This window comes from Rutilus rutilus (genome assembly GCF_951802725.1).
Source record: "Rutilus rutilus genome assembly, chromosome: 6".
Classification (NCBI taxonomy): domain Eukaryota; kingdom Metazoa; phylum Chordata; class Actinopteri; order Cypriniformes; family Leuciscidae; genus Rutilus; species Rutilus rutilus.
The window spans coordinates 12,880,425-12,898,884 of NC_140214.1; the positions used below are offsets into that span (position 1 = coordinate 12,880,425).

At 40.5% G+C, this 18,460-nt stretch overlaps 1 protein-coding gene across 2 annotated transcripts in view; it reads left to right on the plus strand.

Annotated features, from left to right (window-relative positions):
- epha4a (eph receptor A4a) overlaps positions 1–18,460 on the plus strand; it is a 76,097-nt gene that overhangs the window by 42,322 nt on the left and 15,315 nt on the right. For both annotated transcript variants that reach the window (XM_084410247.1, XM_084410248.1), the window contains exons 4-5: positions 13,454–13,609; positions 17,441–17,776. In XM_084410247.1, coding sequence (XP_084266373.1) covers positions 13,454–13,609; positions 17,441–17,776 — 492 coding nt within the window. The remainder of the gene's footprint in view (positions 1–13,453; positions 13,610–17,440; positions 17,777–18,460) is intronic.

The window sequence follows — 18,460 nt, forward strand, 5'->3', positions numbered from 1 at the left end:
AGAGGCAGTGTGTTAATGGCCAGTTTCCAAAGTGTGAATTTATTTCTCTCACACTATGATGTTTACACAAACATGTTTGATTAGCTTCCATTTCATGTAATAACGCACAAAAAGCTTTGATTTAACGTTATATGCTTATATAATGTTCGATGATCATGTTTGATCGTAAAACGTTAACGTTACACCTGATCACTGCGTCTGACGAGATCTCCTCAGATCGATTGGATCTTTCACTAACTTTATGAAAATAAGCTTTTGATATTACTATTATCACCTATATAAAAAAATATTTAGTTAATAATTATAGATGATATAACTACTTACTTTTAATTGTCGAGCTTCTGTGTCCCTCTCCAGAAGCGCAGATAAACAGCAAGCTGACAGGACTTTCCCCGCGACATTTCGATGTGTGGCGGGAAAGTGATGATCACGTGTACAAGTTTAAAGGATAATTATTATATATTATTATAAATATTATATTATAATACATTTTTTTTTTTTTTTTCATTCAATCATTCTCATAAGACGCAGAATGTGCATGATGGCCAGAGTTTCTAATATGTGGTGAATTTATTTCTCTCACAAAAAGGTTAGCCGTTTAGAAAAAAGCCAACATTTTTTTAGCATTTATAACAATAATAGTGTATACACAAACACGTTTGAGACAGTGAGGAACTGTCAGCTATATTACTAACGTACACACAAGTCCTGCTAAACCACATGTCCTATAATAGCAGATTTGTTGTACACAATGACCATTTTGTTGACAGGAACTCCACTCTCACCCGTCTTCAAAGCGCTGCAAATCTCTCTCCCTCGCGCATATTAATCAAAATCAATTGAGAATTGATGCATGGTAAAAGGGTGGAATAAGACCGAAGTTTCACGTGGAGCATTCTGAGATTTTTTTTCCTGAATTACAGCTGGGTGTGATTTGTGCTAAAAAAAAACGTTGCCTTATCTTCTCTGAAAAGCGTTCCGTACATTCAGCTGACATAAACCACACTCTCAATAAACAAACAAAAAACTATCCAGTAGGCTAATGACCACAAATCTTGTGCGATGTCCTAAACTGCTGTGATAATCACACAACGCGTCGACGTCGTAGCCTATAACGTTACACACGTGCTAAAAATGTACGTCCGATTCGCGAACTATATGACTCCTATATACCGATTCAATTGAATTAATGGTTAAAACAACGGATCTGTTCAACACTGAATTCACAAAACGTCTGAATCGGTGTATAACAATTACAAATCGGTAACACTTTACAAGGTTCCATTTATTAAACTCTAGTTAACGACATCAGTTAACATTAATTATTACTATTAACTGATAAACTGCACTTTCTATTTATTAATCTTTGTTAATTCACCAAATTTTAATAGTAATCTATAAATCAAAAGTTGTATTTGTTAACATTAGTTAGCATAATGCACTGTGAAGTGACATGAACAAACAATGAACAGCTGTATTTTTATTAACTAAGAATAACAAAGATTAATAAATGCAGTAAAAAATGTATCGCTCATGCATGGTTCATGTTAGTTATAGGCTATATACATTAATGTTAACAAATCACATTTACTCAGAACACCTCTTAATATGATAACATAAGTGAGCTTACCCCATTTGTTTTTAGTAAGAGTGTTAGCAAGATTTAACCTTAATAAACTACAGTATTTTCAGGTTACTTACATGACAATGTGAAGAAAAATAACCCCAAAAACGTTTTGTTAAGATTAAGACTGAGGTGAAACCAGAAAAAAATGGCAAAGCAAGTTGTTGTTAGCTAGCTGCTAATTGTATTCAATTGTATATGGTAGAAAATATAGACAATTAGTTAAAATGTACTTTTATTCTATTTTTTTATATTGATATATACCAAAATAATTATTAGGTCTAGCAAAGAAGGATTTTATCTTACAAAGCTATGAAATCCAGTGGTAAAATCACAGCTTTTAAAAAAAAAAGAGGGCAAGAAAGGACGACAGAGTCAGTCGGCCACCACCAAAGACCAATTTTGACCCAGGAAAAACCCGTAGGTTCATTCTCACTGCATTCTAACAGGCTTCATCACGCAGTGCTTTTGGAGTATTTAATTTTTTTTGCAAAAGTGAGCTGACAATGTCACCTCGCACAGATCTCTAAAAACTGCACAATTTGCCTTATAGATATTTGCAGGCACTGGCTTCAAACACAAGAACTCATCATTCTCCAGCCATTTTTCATTAAACTTGCATGCATTACTCATTTTAAACTGGAGTCTGTTCAGATAGCTCAACTTCTGCTTTCTGCACTAACGCACTAAATAGGAAAAAAAAATTCTAGATCTGTCCATGATTGTATCTTGATGGGACATGTACAGTACATTCATGCTTACACATCACATATAACAAGTGTTGAACACTAGTGTGTACTGCAGTGTAAATGCTGACAGGGGAGGGTATAAAGGGGTAAGTAGGTCACCTGATGTGAGCAAACTATTTAAAAAAATCATCATTTATACAAATATATATATATATATATATATATATATATATATATATATATATATATATATATATATATATATATATATATATACATACACTGCTCAAAAAAATTAAAGGAACACTTTGAAAACACATCAGATCTCAATGGGGGAAAATATCATGCTGGATATCTATACTAATATGGACTGGGTAATGTGTTATGAACGAAGGATGCCACATCGTTTGATGAAAATGAAAATGATCAACCTACAGAGGATTGAATTCAAAGACACCCCGGAAATCTAAGTGAAAAAATGATGCAGCAGGCTTGTCAATTTTGCTGAAATTTCATTGCAGCAACTCAAAATGGTACTCAGTCGTTTGTATGGCCCCCACGTGCTTGTATGCATGCCTGACAACGTCGGGGCATACTCCTAATGAGACGACGGATGGTGTCCTGGGGTATTTCCTCCCAGATCTGGACCAGCGCATCACTGAGCTCCTGGACAGTCTGAGGTGCAACCAGGTGATGTCAGATGGACCGAAACACAATGTCCCAGAGGTGTTCTATTGGATGTAGGTCAGGTGAGCGTGGTGGCCCTTCAATGGTATCATTCCTTCATCCTCCAGGAACTGCCTGCATGCTCTCGCCACATGAGGCCGGGCATTGTTGTGCACCAGGAGGAACCCAGGACCCACTGCACCAGCATAGGGTTTGACAATGGATCCAAGGATTTCATCCCGATACCTAATGGCAGTCAGGGTGCCAATGTCTAGCCTGCAGAGGTCTGTGCGTCCCTCCATGGATATGCCTCCCCAGACCATCACTGACCCAACACCAAACCGGTCATGCTGAACGATGTTACAGGCAGCATAACATTCTCCACGGCTTCTCCAGACCCTTTCCTGTCTGTCACGTGCTCAGGGTGAACCTGCTCTCATTTGTGAAAACCACAGGGCACCAGTGGCGGACCTGCCAATTCTGGTGTTCAATGGGAAATGCCAATCGAGCTCCCTGGTGCTGGGCAGTGAGCACAGGGCCCACTAGAGGACGTCGGGCCCCCAGGCCACCCTCATGAAGTCTGTTTCTGATTGTTTGGTCAGAGACATTCACACCAGTGGCCTGCTGGAGGTCATTTAGTAGGGCTCTGGCAGTGTTCATCATGTTCCTCCTCGCACAAAGGAGCAGATACCGGTCCTGCTGATGGGTTAAGGACCTTCTACGGCCCTGTCCAGCTCTCCTAGAGTAGCTGTCTGTCTTCCTGGAATCTCCTCCATGCTCTTGAGACTGTGCTGGGAGACACAGCAAACCTTCTGGCAATGGCACGTATTGATGAGCCATCCTGAAGGAGCTGGACTGCCTGCTCAACCTCTGTAGGGTCCAGGTATCGCCTCATGCTACCAGTAGTGACACTGACCCTAGCCAAATGCAAAACTGGTGAAAAACAGTCCGAAAAGATGAGTAGGGAAAAAATGTTAGTGGCCTCCACCTGTAAAACCATTCCTGTTTTGGGGGTTGTCTCACTGTTGCCCATCTAGAGCACCTGCTGTTAATGTCATTAACACTAAACAGCTGAAACTGATTACCAACCCCCTCTGTTACTTAACTGACCAGATTAATATCCCAGGAGTTTAAAGGTATAGCAGAGGATGTTTTACTTCCTGGTGGGTAACCTATACTATTGGTCCTCCTAATTGTCAATCATTCTGGTGAATCAATCAAACTTTTCAAAAAGTGGAGAGGGCGGGTCTTATCTAAAATTTGGAAAGATCCTCCGCTATACCTTTAACTGACTTGATGCTATTCTCTGATTAAAAAGTGTTCCCTTTATTTTTTTGAGCAGTGTATATAGGAAACGCAGTCATGTTTTGTAAATGATTAGCTAGATCATTAACTAATCAATTGTAAATTACTTAACTGATTCTACAAAACTTACATAGAATAAAGAACATATCACTTATTAATAATTTATATGATCCGATAGTCGTTTCATAAATGATTCGTTAATCATATATTATATATATAAATAAACATTCATAAAATGTTACTATATCACTTGCTAATCATTTATGAATTTATGAGTTCATCATTAACTAACCATAACTTACTTACAACTGAACGTTATAAGTTTTACCCTCAATATAAAAAACTAGACAACACCACACAGGTATTATATGTTAAGTCTCAAAAATCTTAATTTCAAATTGTAATAACAGTGTCTGTGTCAAAGTGTTCTCAATATTTTGTACATATACACCAAAATCATTACCTGGTTTGAGAGGAATATTTACACATTCACATCATGGTATGTAAGGTCATAGTTGTATTCATACACATTCACATCATGGTATGTAAGGTCATAGTTGTATTCATACACATTCACATCATGGTATGTAAGGTCATTTTTTAGAAAATGATCAAACTTCATATGGGCACTTATTTATGCCAGAAAATAACATATATGACCTCCGAATTACGGGGACACTGAGGTGTCCTCATAAACCTAGGTGTCCTCATAATGCTGGTGAGTAACCTGACATATTGTCCTTGTAAACCATATACACAAGCACACACACACACACACACACACACACACACACACACACACACACACACACACACACACTCACTCCTCCTGGCCTGTAAATGACCCTTAACAGCATTACAGTGTTGCGTGCCTCCTCTAACACATGTGGCTTACTTAAAAAACCTGAGTATGTTTCCCTTAACAGACTCCCAGCGCATTTATGTGTGTGTGCACACAGACTTTCGCAATCCAACCACACATGCATTTCTCTTGATTATATTTGCACTACTCAACCTTCAAAAACAAACACACGTGACAGAAAGCAAAGCAGTAATTTGAAAAAGAGACTGTTGCGAAGTGTAATTCACTCATCGTTGCCGTGGTGTTGACACATTTACCCTTTAATATCCCTTGCTGGACATTAATCCGAGAATCCAGAAACTCTTTCTGCCCCTTCACCACCTCGTCGGCACACACCTCTGCTCTGAGGCATGAGCTTGTGGCCGTGCATTCATAGTAACCACAACCCATAACCCTTTGCATGTGCATTCAGCAAGTCTAAGGAATTCTTGTGCTGTGTTGAATTTTGGATCACTTGAGAGGGGAAAAAAAAATCTAGTCTTAATGTTGCTTATTTTCACTGTAAGTTGTTACTGCTTTCTTTGGCTCTGATTTGATGCATGTAATCAAACTGTTAGATTTTATCCGTTCCATTTGAGATTTAAAGAGTCTGCCTGTTTCTCCAGTGCAATGTTCTCTATGTCATGAGCTGTTCTTGGTGTTTTTTAAGGCATAGATTGCGCGCTAAGCGAGAGCGTCCATTCAGCGGGCAGCACAGTGCATTCTCCCTGTCTTTGTGTGGCAGCCTCCCTTTGAAGGCCCTTGGCTAAGAGGAGGTGGGGGACCGAAGCCGACAGCGAGAGCATTAGCATGTGAAAAGCTCCTAGAATCAATAAGGGCCTTTCTCTATCTTTCTTTTTCCCTCTCATTCTCTATCTCTCTCTCTCTCGTGCGCAATATCTCTACCCAGAGGCCACGACCCTCCCTGGCATCTACCAGCACCGAACAGACCTTACCTTCATTTTTTCTGTGTTTACCGTGGTCCTCACGGGGCAACATTAGAGTAGGTTCTATCTGGAAATCTGATGCTGTAACTTAAAGACCTTGTGCATTATATGACATGAACTTATGCAGGTTTTAAGTTGACAAATTTAGAATTTTAGTTGAGAAAACTCAAGAGAGATCTGTTGGAGACAGTGAAATAGGATCAGGAGCAGAACTCAAACTTAAATTTTCCACATGAGCATCACAGCTCAGTGTGCAAACCAATAAGCCGTAGCTCATATTCAGGTTTTGAAATGCACATTTCTTAAGGCGTTTGTCTTGGAGAATCTCTTTTTTTTTTCACCATGAGCTGTCAAAGCATGTCCCGCCGCTACTGGCTGCAGCCCAGCCCCGAGTAGCCCCTTTGCGGTCTCTGCGGTCTGGCCGCTGAACAAAACAAGTGGACGGGACACGACCTGTTCTCAGAAGCATCAGCTCTTCAAGAGAGCACCACTTAGCTAGGGTTCATGCCGAATACACCGCCTCGACCCCTCAGCAGAATTTAATATAGCGGTCCAGAGAGAGCCCACTGCCAAGCCTGCTTGAAGCGAGTGCTATTTGCTAATGATTGTAAGAGTAATCCTGCCTGTGAGATATGTTGAAAGAGACAGACAGGGCTGAGAGGGGTGGTTTATGGGGTGCCAGAAAAGCAATTGCAGGCCAGAGCATTTGCAGTGAGGGGGAAAAATGTTGGCTTTGCAATGAGGGGACAATGATTCTGCACCCTATGGAGCGAGGCAATTATGACTATGAGTGAGTAGTGGAAAAAGACAGAGAGAAAAAAAAGAAATCGATGAAGAGAGAACAAGGGAGTGAGACAGTGTAAGAGAGAGAACCTTCAAGGAGAACCTTTATGAAGTTTGGAAGTACCTTTATGCACCATGCTCTTACAGACAAATTCCAATTCCATGGTATTACCACAGGATTTTAGACTTTTGGTATATTAGCTCCATGGTATTTTTCGAAGTACCACTGAGTACCATGTAGCAGCCATATCACCCTGTTACCCAAGACTGGTTGCCCACTGAAGCTAAGCAGGGTTAAGACCTCCTGGGAAAACCAGGTGGCTGCTGGAAGAGGTGTTAGTGAGGCCAGTAGGGGGTGCTCACCTTGTGGTCTGTCTGGGTCCTAACGCCCTAGTAAAGTGATGGGGACACTATACCGTCAAAGAGCACCGTCCGTCTGATGAGACGTTAAATCGAGGTCCTGACTCTCTGTGGTCATTAAAAATCCCAGGATGTCCTTCGAAAAAGAGTAGGGGTTTACCCCCAGCATCCTGGCCAAATTTTCCCATTGGCCTCTGTCCATCATGGCCTCCTAATCATCCTCATATATACTGATTGGCTTCATCACTCTCTCTCCACCAATAAGCTGGTGTGTGGTGGGCATTCTGGCACAATATGGCTGCTGTCGCATCATCCTGGTGGATGCTGCATCATCCTGGATTGATGCACTCAAAAGCTATTTGAGTACGCATAAAAGCACTATATAAATGTAATGAATTATTATTATTATTACTATGTAAATTCAATAGAGATAAATTTCACCATCACTGTAAAATAATATTGCAGTGTACATTTTTTTGCAGTGAACAGTGTAATTGTTAATTAAAACTAAATAAAGCTGAAATAAAATAAATATTAAATAAACAAACTTGAAAATTAGAAATGTTGCCATGTCGATAACCGAAACTGTTTAAGTTGAAGTACGAAAGTTCTTACAATTATTGCAAAAGAAAAAAACAACTAATGCAAGTGACAAGCGCACATAACAAAATTACTTTAATTACTAAACCGATACTAAAATATTCTCTATATATCATATAAAACACTATATATCAAGACTTTCTGACAAAAAAATGTGGTTTCCACCAGTTCGCAAATTTTACTTCTGAAAGTTCAAAATTGCACATTCTTATTTGACTATAATTTGTAGATAGTCAAATATGGTTAGATTTGTAGATATCTAACCCTACATGTTTTTAGCCACATGAGAGTGCATAATATTGATTGAATTTGCATCTTTCGGGTGAACCTCCCCTCCGCATACACGCACATTGCAAGGCAGCTCCTCCTTGTTTGCTATGCAGGAATTGTTAGGAATGTGAGATGTTTGGCCCCCTGCCTCTCTCAGCTGCCCGCTCCCCTCAGAGGACAGTAGACAAGACAATGAGCTGCATTTCAGAGAGACTTCACCTCCATATCCCTGCTGCTGCACCATCCCTGCCCCCACAGCAGACTGAGAGGAGAAAAGAGTGTTTTCTTGTCACCTGCCTGAGCCAACCCTTCATCAAGAACTTCCTGAAATGCCGTGTGTGTGTAGTGTAGGTGGAGTTCCTGTCTATCAGATCTGAACCTCTAGCTGGGATCTTGATATGATTCAGAAAGACCTACCCTGGAGTTGTTGTCTATGCTGCTTTGCCCCCTTCTTTCTTTTCCTTCAACACGTTACGTAGCTCCTTATATAAAATACAGCAACACACACACACACACACACACTTCTGTACAGCAGATGGCCACGTAATAATTTACCTCAGAGCGGAGCTCTCGCACATAAAGGTTAACACACGTCATTTGTGTGCATTCGCCTCTAGCTGTACCACCGTACCTTACTTTGGTAAGACCTTGGGACTGTCTTTAGAAAAGTTTCAGAAAACTTTTGACAGGTTCGGGGGGGATCAGAGAGCGAGAGAGGGCAGGAGAAGGGTACAAAGAAGCAGAGGCAGACAGAAGAGCGATAAATAAAACCTAGGCGAATATATATAGATTAAAGCCAGTAGGGTTTGACGCAGCTTGGCCCCTCGCTGACAAACAAGCTTCTCAGGGGTTAGAGCCACATCAATCACAGCATCATCTTGCACACGCACAGTACAGCGATGAGGAATGTTTGCATGCAGTGAGAGGATCAAGGCATCAGTCACTGCAGATGTAATTAATAAGCAGAAGAAGGTGGGAACCGATCAATGAGGGAATTGGTGTGTTCGTGCTGGAGGGCAGAGATGATAATCATCTCTCTTTTTCATGTCTGGTTTTCGCTGTATTTCTTTTTCTGTTCATTCAGATGTTGCATCAGATAAGAGTGAAAGCAGTGTTTGAAAAGTTCAAAAAAAGAATAACTTAGGGAATTTTGGTCAGGTATAAACGAGTGGTCAACCGAGTAGTGACTGGTGTAGTGGTAATGTTTTAATATAATTTAGTAAACATATAGTAATGACAAATAAGTGTGTAAATACTAAATAGAAGATAATATAGATATTATTTAACTATATATTTAACAGGCAGTATGTGTGTGTATATATTTCTATTGCAAATAACATAAGCCTGTTAAGTGACAAAAGGGGCAAGGAACTGCATTAAAGACCATGAACTAGATAAATGTCATAAAATGACTCTGATTTTCCAACTTGAACCTGGCAACTCATGAGATAATGTGAGTGAGTGTGCGTATGTGATGTGGATTAGCCGCTGTTGATCCTTCTGAGCAGCGGCTTCAGAGATAAGCCGGCATCATAAAAGTGTCATAAATATGTTAGCCATTAGCTCAGGTCTTGACTTCACTTTCTCTGCCTTCGGGAAGTCTCTCTCTCTCTCTCTCTCTCTCTCTCTCTCTCTCTCTCTCTCTCTCTCTCTCTCTCTCTCTCTCTCTCTCTCTTCTTTGTCTTCAAAGCTGGGTTTTCATCAACATATTTTTATGTGATTATGGGATAATGCATAAAAATGCAAAGAATGATGGAAATAAATGTTTCAAAATGTACAAAAACCTTCAAGACTGAAACGTAAACTTTTTTTTTTTTTTTGGCGTAACTTTGTTGTTTTTATAATTGTTATGACTTTTTATTTTATCATTTTTTTTATTACTCCGAGGTGCAGGATGTGGTGGAGAAAAAAAGGACAGAAACAGAGAGAGATAGAGACGGAGAGAGTCACACTTCACTTGTGTTAGAAATATAACCTGGCAGAGTTAAGTCAGTTTTGAATTTCCGAGAGGACACACACACTCTGAAGACCACCCAGTGCTGAAGCTCCATTCACTCTCATTTTCCTGTCCCCCTTTGTCGTTTTTTTTTCTTTCCACTTCTCCTCACATTACTATTTATTTTTCCTGCAGTTTTACCTCTTTGTGCACTATTTATTTATTTGCGATCATCTGAATAGAAACCACCAGTGTCTTTATTGACACAAGTATCAGACCTCTTCACGTGTCTAACCGAACGTCCTCGGATTACATGCATCTAATTGAAGTATTTTGTTCCGTTTGGAAAATCTTTCAATACTCATAAACCGCCACACATACCTTGCAGAATTCCATGATTCATTCGCTTCCCAACACAATGCCTTATCTGCTTTTGTCCTCAACTCCACCCTGCGTTTTGTCTTTCTATGGAAGACAACAGGTGACTGTTTTAAGGTCTAAAGACTATAGAAAGCATTCAGTCTGAGATGGTGTCTTCATTGAGATGGACATTGTCCCTGCAGTGGACGGCAGGACGAGAGCGCTGACCCTGAATATTAGGGCATGGGCTGGTAATTACGACCCTATTATGTCAAAGGCAGTAAGCTCATCTCTTCAATCGTCCACCAGAGTGGACAATGAGACTGTGATTGTCCTGCTATTGTCCAGCCCATTGGTCATAGGCTTCATGGAGAGAGAGTGGAAAGGTCAGACCTGTAGGGGGGACAAGAGTTGTGTGTGGAATGGAAACCAGGATCTGTTAGGGGTCTCATGAGGGATCTAGGATGGAGGACTTAGGAAGGGAGAGGACAGCTGGTCACCCTCTGTAAGGGTCTGCGACTGAGAAAACACTCAGGCTCTTAAGCAGGTGGAGGGTGTTAGATATCCTAAGTGCTTGAGAAAAGTGCTACAAGTCAATGAGTGCATTCGCTTATAAACAAGACCGAAGCTCCTGCACTCGAGGTCTTCTGGTCTCTCAATCACACCCCATACCGTGGTGTTAAGCTTCCCAAGAATCCTCTTCAATTAACTCTGTCCTTCAGCTGGTGTTAAGATGAACCAAAGCTGATCAGATGAAGCCTCTAGCTCTAATTCCCATCCTTCCCCTCCAACGCACGGCAACAAAGCCCTCCGTCCAGTGGAGGTCGCGACCCAGGTCCGCATCTCTTCTCCCTGAGCTCGTCCTATCTTTCTATCCCTCAACCCCCTACTGTTGTTTTATGGACCCTGTTTAGAAGATGACAAAACTGTGTTAATCTCCTCTCAGAAGATGTACGTTAACTCTCTCCTCTGATCAAACTTGCTGTTGCGGCTGATTGCGAGTGATTGGCCCCTGGGTAGTCTGTGATGGAGAGAGAGATAAAACGGAGAAATGGAGGAGAGTGGAAGGTGGTGATTCCCGAGGGCAAGCACTAATGCAGCCCCGGGGTTCCTGACACTTATGTGAGATTAAAAGAATTGGCCAGCTAAGAGAGAAAATAAGAGAGAATGAGGCAGAGAGTGATGAGGGACACTTGTTTGAAGTACTGTTGGTCTTGACCTCCTGGATCTTGTCAATCAAAAGCAGAGAACTTTTCTGTCCTCACTTGAAGCGGAAATACTATGTGATGCAACAATATCAGAGCAATCAGTATGTTTTTCACATTTAGGGCCAGATTTACTAACAGCTTGCGCCAGTGCAGACCTTAAGAGGAGAGTATTTCAATGTATCATGCAAGGTGATTTACTAAGGTTTTCGCTAGTCAATTTACTGGTATTTGTGCCATTATTTAACGCCCCCAAAAAAGCATGTCTTAACCCATTTTGCGCCTGTGTTGTTAGTAGAACCCCCTGCACCTGATTATCAGCTGCTCTGCTTGTTTGCGACCCAAGGCTAATTTGTGCTGTTCTTGGTAGATTGCGTTGGTCACTATGGAAATGATCCGGCTGCGTCGTTAATTTGCGCGTCATCAGTAGATCACACCGAGAACTTTCCACTCCCATCAGCGCTTTTATGGAATTGCGCTCTCACGCTGATTTGCCCTGTTTTGTAAATCTGGCCCTTAATATACAGTTATACTTGCACTAGTGATATTTCACTGTGGGCGGGGCTACATGGCTGGTTGGAAGCCTTGTAAAGGGTAGTCACACTAGATTTTTTAAAAATTAACAAATTTAGGAAACCGGAAGGTTTTGTTTTGTTTTACTTTACTTTTTTTATTTTAAGTTTTAAGTTTCTAATATTGATGCAAAACCACCAAAATGAGTTTACCCTTGAGTTTATAGTTTATAATGAGTTTATAATGAGTTTATAATGAGTTTTGATTTTCACCCAAGAGGCCAATCATTGATGTTTATATCCCCTGTTGGTCTGACATATTATATGCATTGCCAACTTGCAGGTCAGAGTTCACCAAGCACAAACTTTTGTACCCAGTGAAAGGCAAATAATATTCACATTTGTTCGCATTCATATGAATGTAAGTGAATGGCACACAAAGCCCAGTCTGACTTGCCCATCCTCTCGACACACGAAAGCTTGTTTGTCCTATTTGCCATATAAAAGCTTTGTGTTTCTTTCCCATAATGCTTTGCTAAGAGCATGTATGATTATCGCTAAAGGCATTATATTATGATTTGTGATATTCTGTACAGAGCGTTTACATTGATAGGGCCTTTTAGGGAAACACATCTGCACACTATCTACAGATCAATAAACTCTTAGATAAATGTCATAAGTAGTGCGGCTTTATTCTTGTTCATATGCTATCTGTACTTCTGCGGGTATCGATGGCTTTGTAGAGGGGAAAAAAAGTCAATAAAAGACCTCAAAGCATTCCTTTGTCTCTGTCACCATAAATAGGAAATTATGCTGTGTGTTTGTGTGTGTGTGTGTGTGTGTGTGTGTGTGTGTGGCATATTAGGAGCAACAGAAAAAAAAGAAGGAAATATAAAAGCAAACAAACAAAGGAAGAAAATAATAAAGCTGGAGGGAGATGGACGAGAAATAAAAGAAAGCGGACAAACTTGAAAAGAGAGATTGAAAGAGAAAACAGAGCTAGGAACAAATGCTGAGAGTGAGCGAGAGAGAGAGAGAGAGAGAGAGAGAGAGAGAGGGCTTGGCTTGGGTGTTAGGATTAATGACAGTGCATTCCTCTGGTATCACTTCCTCTCTTCATTAGAGTGTCATAAAGCTGTGCACTGCTGTCTGTCATTCAGACATTCCACACCACTCCCTTACAGTGTCTTTCACAGGCCTGACATAAACATACACAGACAGAGTGTCTTTATGATTGCTGGAGGTTAAAGACTACGGTTTTTTATCACAAAACTATGAGCTACTATAGCAGGATATGTTGAATAGTTTATGATCATTACCGTCTCAAATTTCTCCCTCTTTCTTTCTCTTTGCAGCCTGCAAGATCGGTTACTACAGAGCGCTGGCTACAGACGACAGCTGCTTCAAGTGTCCCCTGCACAGTTACTCTGTGAGAGAGGGATCCACTTCCTGTGCCTGTGACAAAGGCTTTTTCAGGTCCGAGACGGACCCTGCCTCTATGCCCTGCACACGTAAGTGCATTTACTTTGATTTGGGTTCACACTGACTCCATGGATTAATATGCACATCGTGCATCACTTCTGTCATTCAGGCTTGCATTCATTGCCAATTGTAGTCCGATTTACACTACTTTTCAAAAAGTTTGGGGTTGGTAAGATTTTTAAATGGTTTTGGAAGAAGTCTCTTTGGCTCTTATGCATTATTTGAACAAAAATGCAGCGAAAACAACTGACTTACACGAATTATAAATAACTGTTTTCTATTTTAATATATTAGTATTTATTATTTAATATATTGCAACATGTAATGAAAATAAACAGCGTTTATTTGAAATAGAAATCTTTTGTAACTTTATACATTTTCATATTTACTGTCATTTTTGATTATTGATTTGCTATCAATTTACTACTTAATCAATTTAGGGCATCCTTGCTAAATGAAAATATTAATTTATTTCCACAAAAAAAAAAAAAAAGTATACTAACCCAAACTTCTGAACGGTAGTCTCTAGACATGGTTGACAAATCCGAGAAATATTTGGTTCTGTTATTCTGGCTTCGCACAAATCAGACAATTTCAGTTGGACTAATGACATAAAAACAAGTAATTTTTTTAATCTGAATAATTTTGAAATTTTAAAACATGAAAACATGCTAAATTTGAGTTAGTTTGAAATACCTAGTAGAAAGTTTTAAAGTTTTAAAGACACTCCATTTCATAATTACCCACATTTTAATGTCACAGGGTAATTTTACATTTCAGTTAGATGGTCTCTTCCGGTCTAAGTGTGCTGTTCTTGGTCAGGATAAACTGTAACATGAACCAGATTATGCTTGTAGTCAAAAGTCTAAAAACACAGACGTAAACAAACCGCCCTGGACATGAGCAATCATTAGACCAGGTCAGGGTTTTTGACCTGAGGAAGCACATATCACTCAGGAGAACCAGCACCGCCTGGACATGTATCAGACTGCAGCTGTTCACTTCACACACCATTGGAGCTGTTTTCCTAAAGGCTGCTTACCAAAGTTAAGGATAAAAAAAGTGCTTGACAGTGACAAATTATTGGACGTTTAATTGCAGCAGATGTTATTTTGCGTCTTTTATTCCTGCATTGTCTTATCAAAAAGTTTCGTGACAGACTGAAAATGTGTGTAGCAGTGAGGTGGGAGGAGCCCTGTCATGATGGGTAAAGATAGATATGTGTGTCAGACCTTGAGGTGAGTCATAGACTTGATAACAGTGTTCTGCTTGTTAAATAGAGACCAGCACAGTTGACATGGCACAGCTTTGAGCCAAGACGACAGGGTTGATCATAAAAAAAATGCCGAACACACGTCAAATCGTTTATGACACACTCTTTCTCACATACGAAGCACTCTTGTTTTTGCAGACACACACGCTTAGGCCGGGGTGATCTAAAAAGCGTTACGTAATAAATATATTAAAGATCTGTGGGAAAGGGGCAGAGAGGCACCCAGGCCAGATGTGTTCATGGTGTCAGATTTAATAGGTTTTCCAGATCTGAATGATCAGGGGCGACAGGTTGAGGAGGAAGGGCTCTCATGCACCTATCGGGCATCCATTTTACGTATCGGATTGTCTTTCTCGCTTCTATCTCCTTTCTCTAGCCTCTCTCTAATTGGAGCTCTCTTTCATATCACCGTCTGTCGTTCACCCAGAAGCAGCCGTCACATACTCAACAGCCAATGCACTAAAAGGCGCATTCAAAAATCGAGATAAAAAGGCGCTAGGTAGCAAGGGAGGGAATAAAGCGAAATGCGAGAAAGTGGGGAGACAGACAACGAAGAGGTGCGAGAGAAACGACCCCATTACGCTTGCCGAGCTGAGACTCTCTCTCACCTTATCGTATTAAAATGCAGCGAAGCCAGTCGGCTTAATCAGCTCCTGTCAATCACGGAGCGTGTGGCACAGAGGCACCGTGGGAGCGCGCTCGGTTCACCCCAGTCTGCCGGGTGGGTACACCAGCCACATACTTAATACAGGTTAAACAGAGTTTAAAGACCATTTACACTTAAAGCTCAGCCAGGAGGAATTCAATCTAATCCAGACCTGTGTCAGATATGTGTTTGAAGTGTTTAACTGATTTGGAGGATATGGAGATATTTGAAAATGGCTTTTGCCATATGGGGAGATCTCGAGGAGGGATAATGAGACACATCCTGTTTGAATGTTTGTCCTCTTACTCACTTCTCTGAGTTTAATGTTGAATGTGTGGTACGCGAGACCACCCACAGGAATGAAAAATCTCAAACGAGATCTTTTAAAGAGTGAAGGGAGTTATTCTTTCTTTCTGGTTAAAGTAGTCTTGTCTATCCCAGCTAAATATGCCAACTTTGGCTTAACCAGTGGTGCAAGTTGGAGGCGGGATTGCCTGCTTGTCCGGCCAGTGAGAGATGAGGAGACATACTTTATCTTTAATATTTCAATTGTTTTTCCTTGAGAGCAATGAAATAAAAATGAGACCTTATATTTAATGCCAATCCACCTTATTTTTAACAACAGGCAAGTGCAGCCATTTGTAATTCTAATGTACAAGGCTTTTGGTGTCATCCACTACCAGTTATTTTAGTTTTACAAAAAAAGTATGTTATGCTGCTTGAAATTGCAAACTGGTATTTGTTATCTTGATTTTTTTATGTATTATCGTAATAATAAACATACTGGTTTGTAGCGCAAATAGTTTTCCATTTACTGCACTTTATTATTCTTTTAATTATTTACCTATTGCGGCTAATGAATTGGAAGTCTCACGGATTTACAGATTTGATTACTTCCAGGTTGAAAAATAAGGTGGTTATCTCTAGCTTTTCGGATTTTGTCATGTTAATGAAGACCATAACAATCTCAAATCCTCTGGAGTTTCAAAAGTGAACTCAACACTGTCTCAAACTTTGCTCAAAGTTGTCAAGCTACCGAAGTCTTGAAATTTCAATCTGAACTCAAACATATCTCATCCAGTTTTCTCTTAACGAAATTATTCTTTTTTAAAAGCTCTATAATGTATGTTGACAATTGTCACACTTCTTTCTATGTTTATTTCTCCTCAGGAATTTTAGGAGAAACCTCTAATACTTGAATTCTCCTGAGGACTCAGTTGAGCAATAAAAGAGCAACTCCTGAGCAATAAAAAGTTCCTCCGAGTAGATTTTATGAGAATGTCAACCTGAGACTGCTGATTTAGAGAACCATATTTATGACAAGAACGTCATTGCTTTGCTGTACCAGAGATGGCAGCGAGGGCGACCAAATTAGCATTTATGAGATCCCTATCAGCAAGTTGCTCAATTATGGAGATGTAATCATTCTCTCTCTCTCTCTTTCTCTCACTCTCTCTCTCTCTCTCTCTCTCTCTCTCTCTCTCTTTCTCTCACTCTCTCTCTCTCTCTCTCTCTCTCTCTCTCTCTCTCTCTCTTTCTCGCGGGTTTAGAGTATTTCCTCTTTGCGCAGCTAGCCTTGCTTCGCCTGTGGTGCTGGTTTGTCATAAATGTAATTATCTTTAAATTCAGCAGCGCCTGGTTTACGAAAACACCACAGAGAAAAACAGCGCCAATACACACAAGCACACAAACAGACTTGTATCCGTCATAGCCTGTAACATCATCTGCCTGCAGTGGCAATAAAAAGGTGTGTGTGTGCGGGTGTGTATTTGCTTTCCATTGAAGATTCCCTTGCCATGGGTGTATTTTGAGATCAATTCTTGCCAAAGTCATAATCCTGTTTTGTTTGTTCCAAAACTTTCAGACATCACTGGAAATCATGTGCATATTTTGTCATAGAATCTCTTAACTGTTTATTTTTCCAAAATTGTCTTTTCATAGAGCCCCCATCTGCTCCTCAGCACCTTATTTCCAATGTGAATGAGACCTCCGTGAATCTGGAGTGGACGACTCCAGCATCCTCCGGTGGCAGGCAGGATCTTGCTTATAATGTCATATGCAAGCGGTGCAGCTCGGACGGCCAACGCTGTCAGCCTTGCGGCAATGGCATCCATTTTTCCCCTCAGCAGCTGGGCCTACGCACCACTCGGGTGTCCATAAACGACCTGCAAGCTCACACTAACTACACCTTTGAGATATGGGCCGTCAATGGGGTCTCCAAGCAGAGTCCTGGACCGGAACAGGCGGTGTCTGTGACTGTTACCACTAACCAAGCGGGTAAGTGTGTGGTTTATGTTAAAAAAATATTGTTAAATATGATATTCCCACTATTATGATTTCATTAAATACCAGGATGATGTTGTCATGTGATCTGGTCACAAGCTAATGTGTTGAATTTGTCACCACAGTCTAACACTGAACATAGTCATCAACTCCGTAATCAGCTTCTCGTCTGTGAAAGTGTTCTGTCTTATATCACCACAGAGAAATTTCTAATTACTTATTGCCTGTGTCTGTCAGAATGGATTTTTATGGCATTAAACCGCGTGTCGGGTCAAATTGCGCATATGTGCATATGTTGGCTGTTCACATTTGTTTGCGTTGAGTGGACTGTTAACTTTTACAAGGTGTTTAATTTCGGGTTCTTGAGAAAGCGTGAGACAGGAAGTGCCTTTTTGTCTGGCTTTTGGGACTGTGTGTGTAGGGCCCCCAGGAGTGGGGTCTTCCAAGTGTCTTTCTCACCATCATTGTCTTGGTGAACTCTGATTGTAATAGCCATGACACCTGTACAGAACACTCTTCAAACAGACCTTCACTCTTGACCGTCTGTTCTTAGCTTTTATGACCCCGTATATCGGGGTTCTGAGCAGATATTGCCCTACAGCACTGAAGCCAGATCTGCTTTTCTCTACTGGTGCTTGCTAAGGGCTATATCAGTATTACCCTAGCAACCATATAACA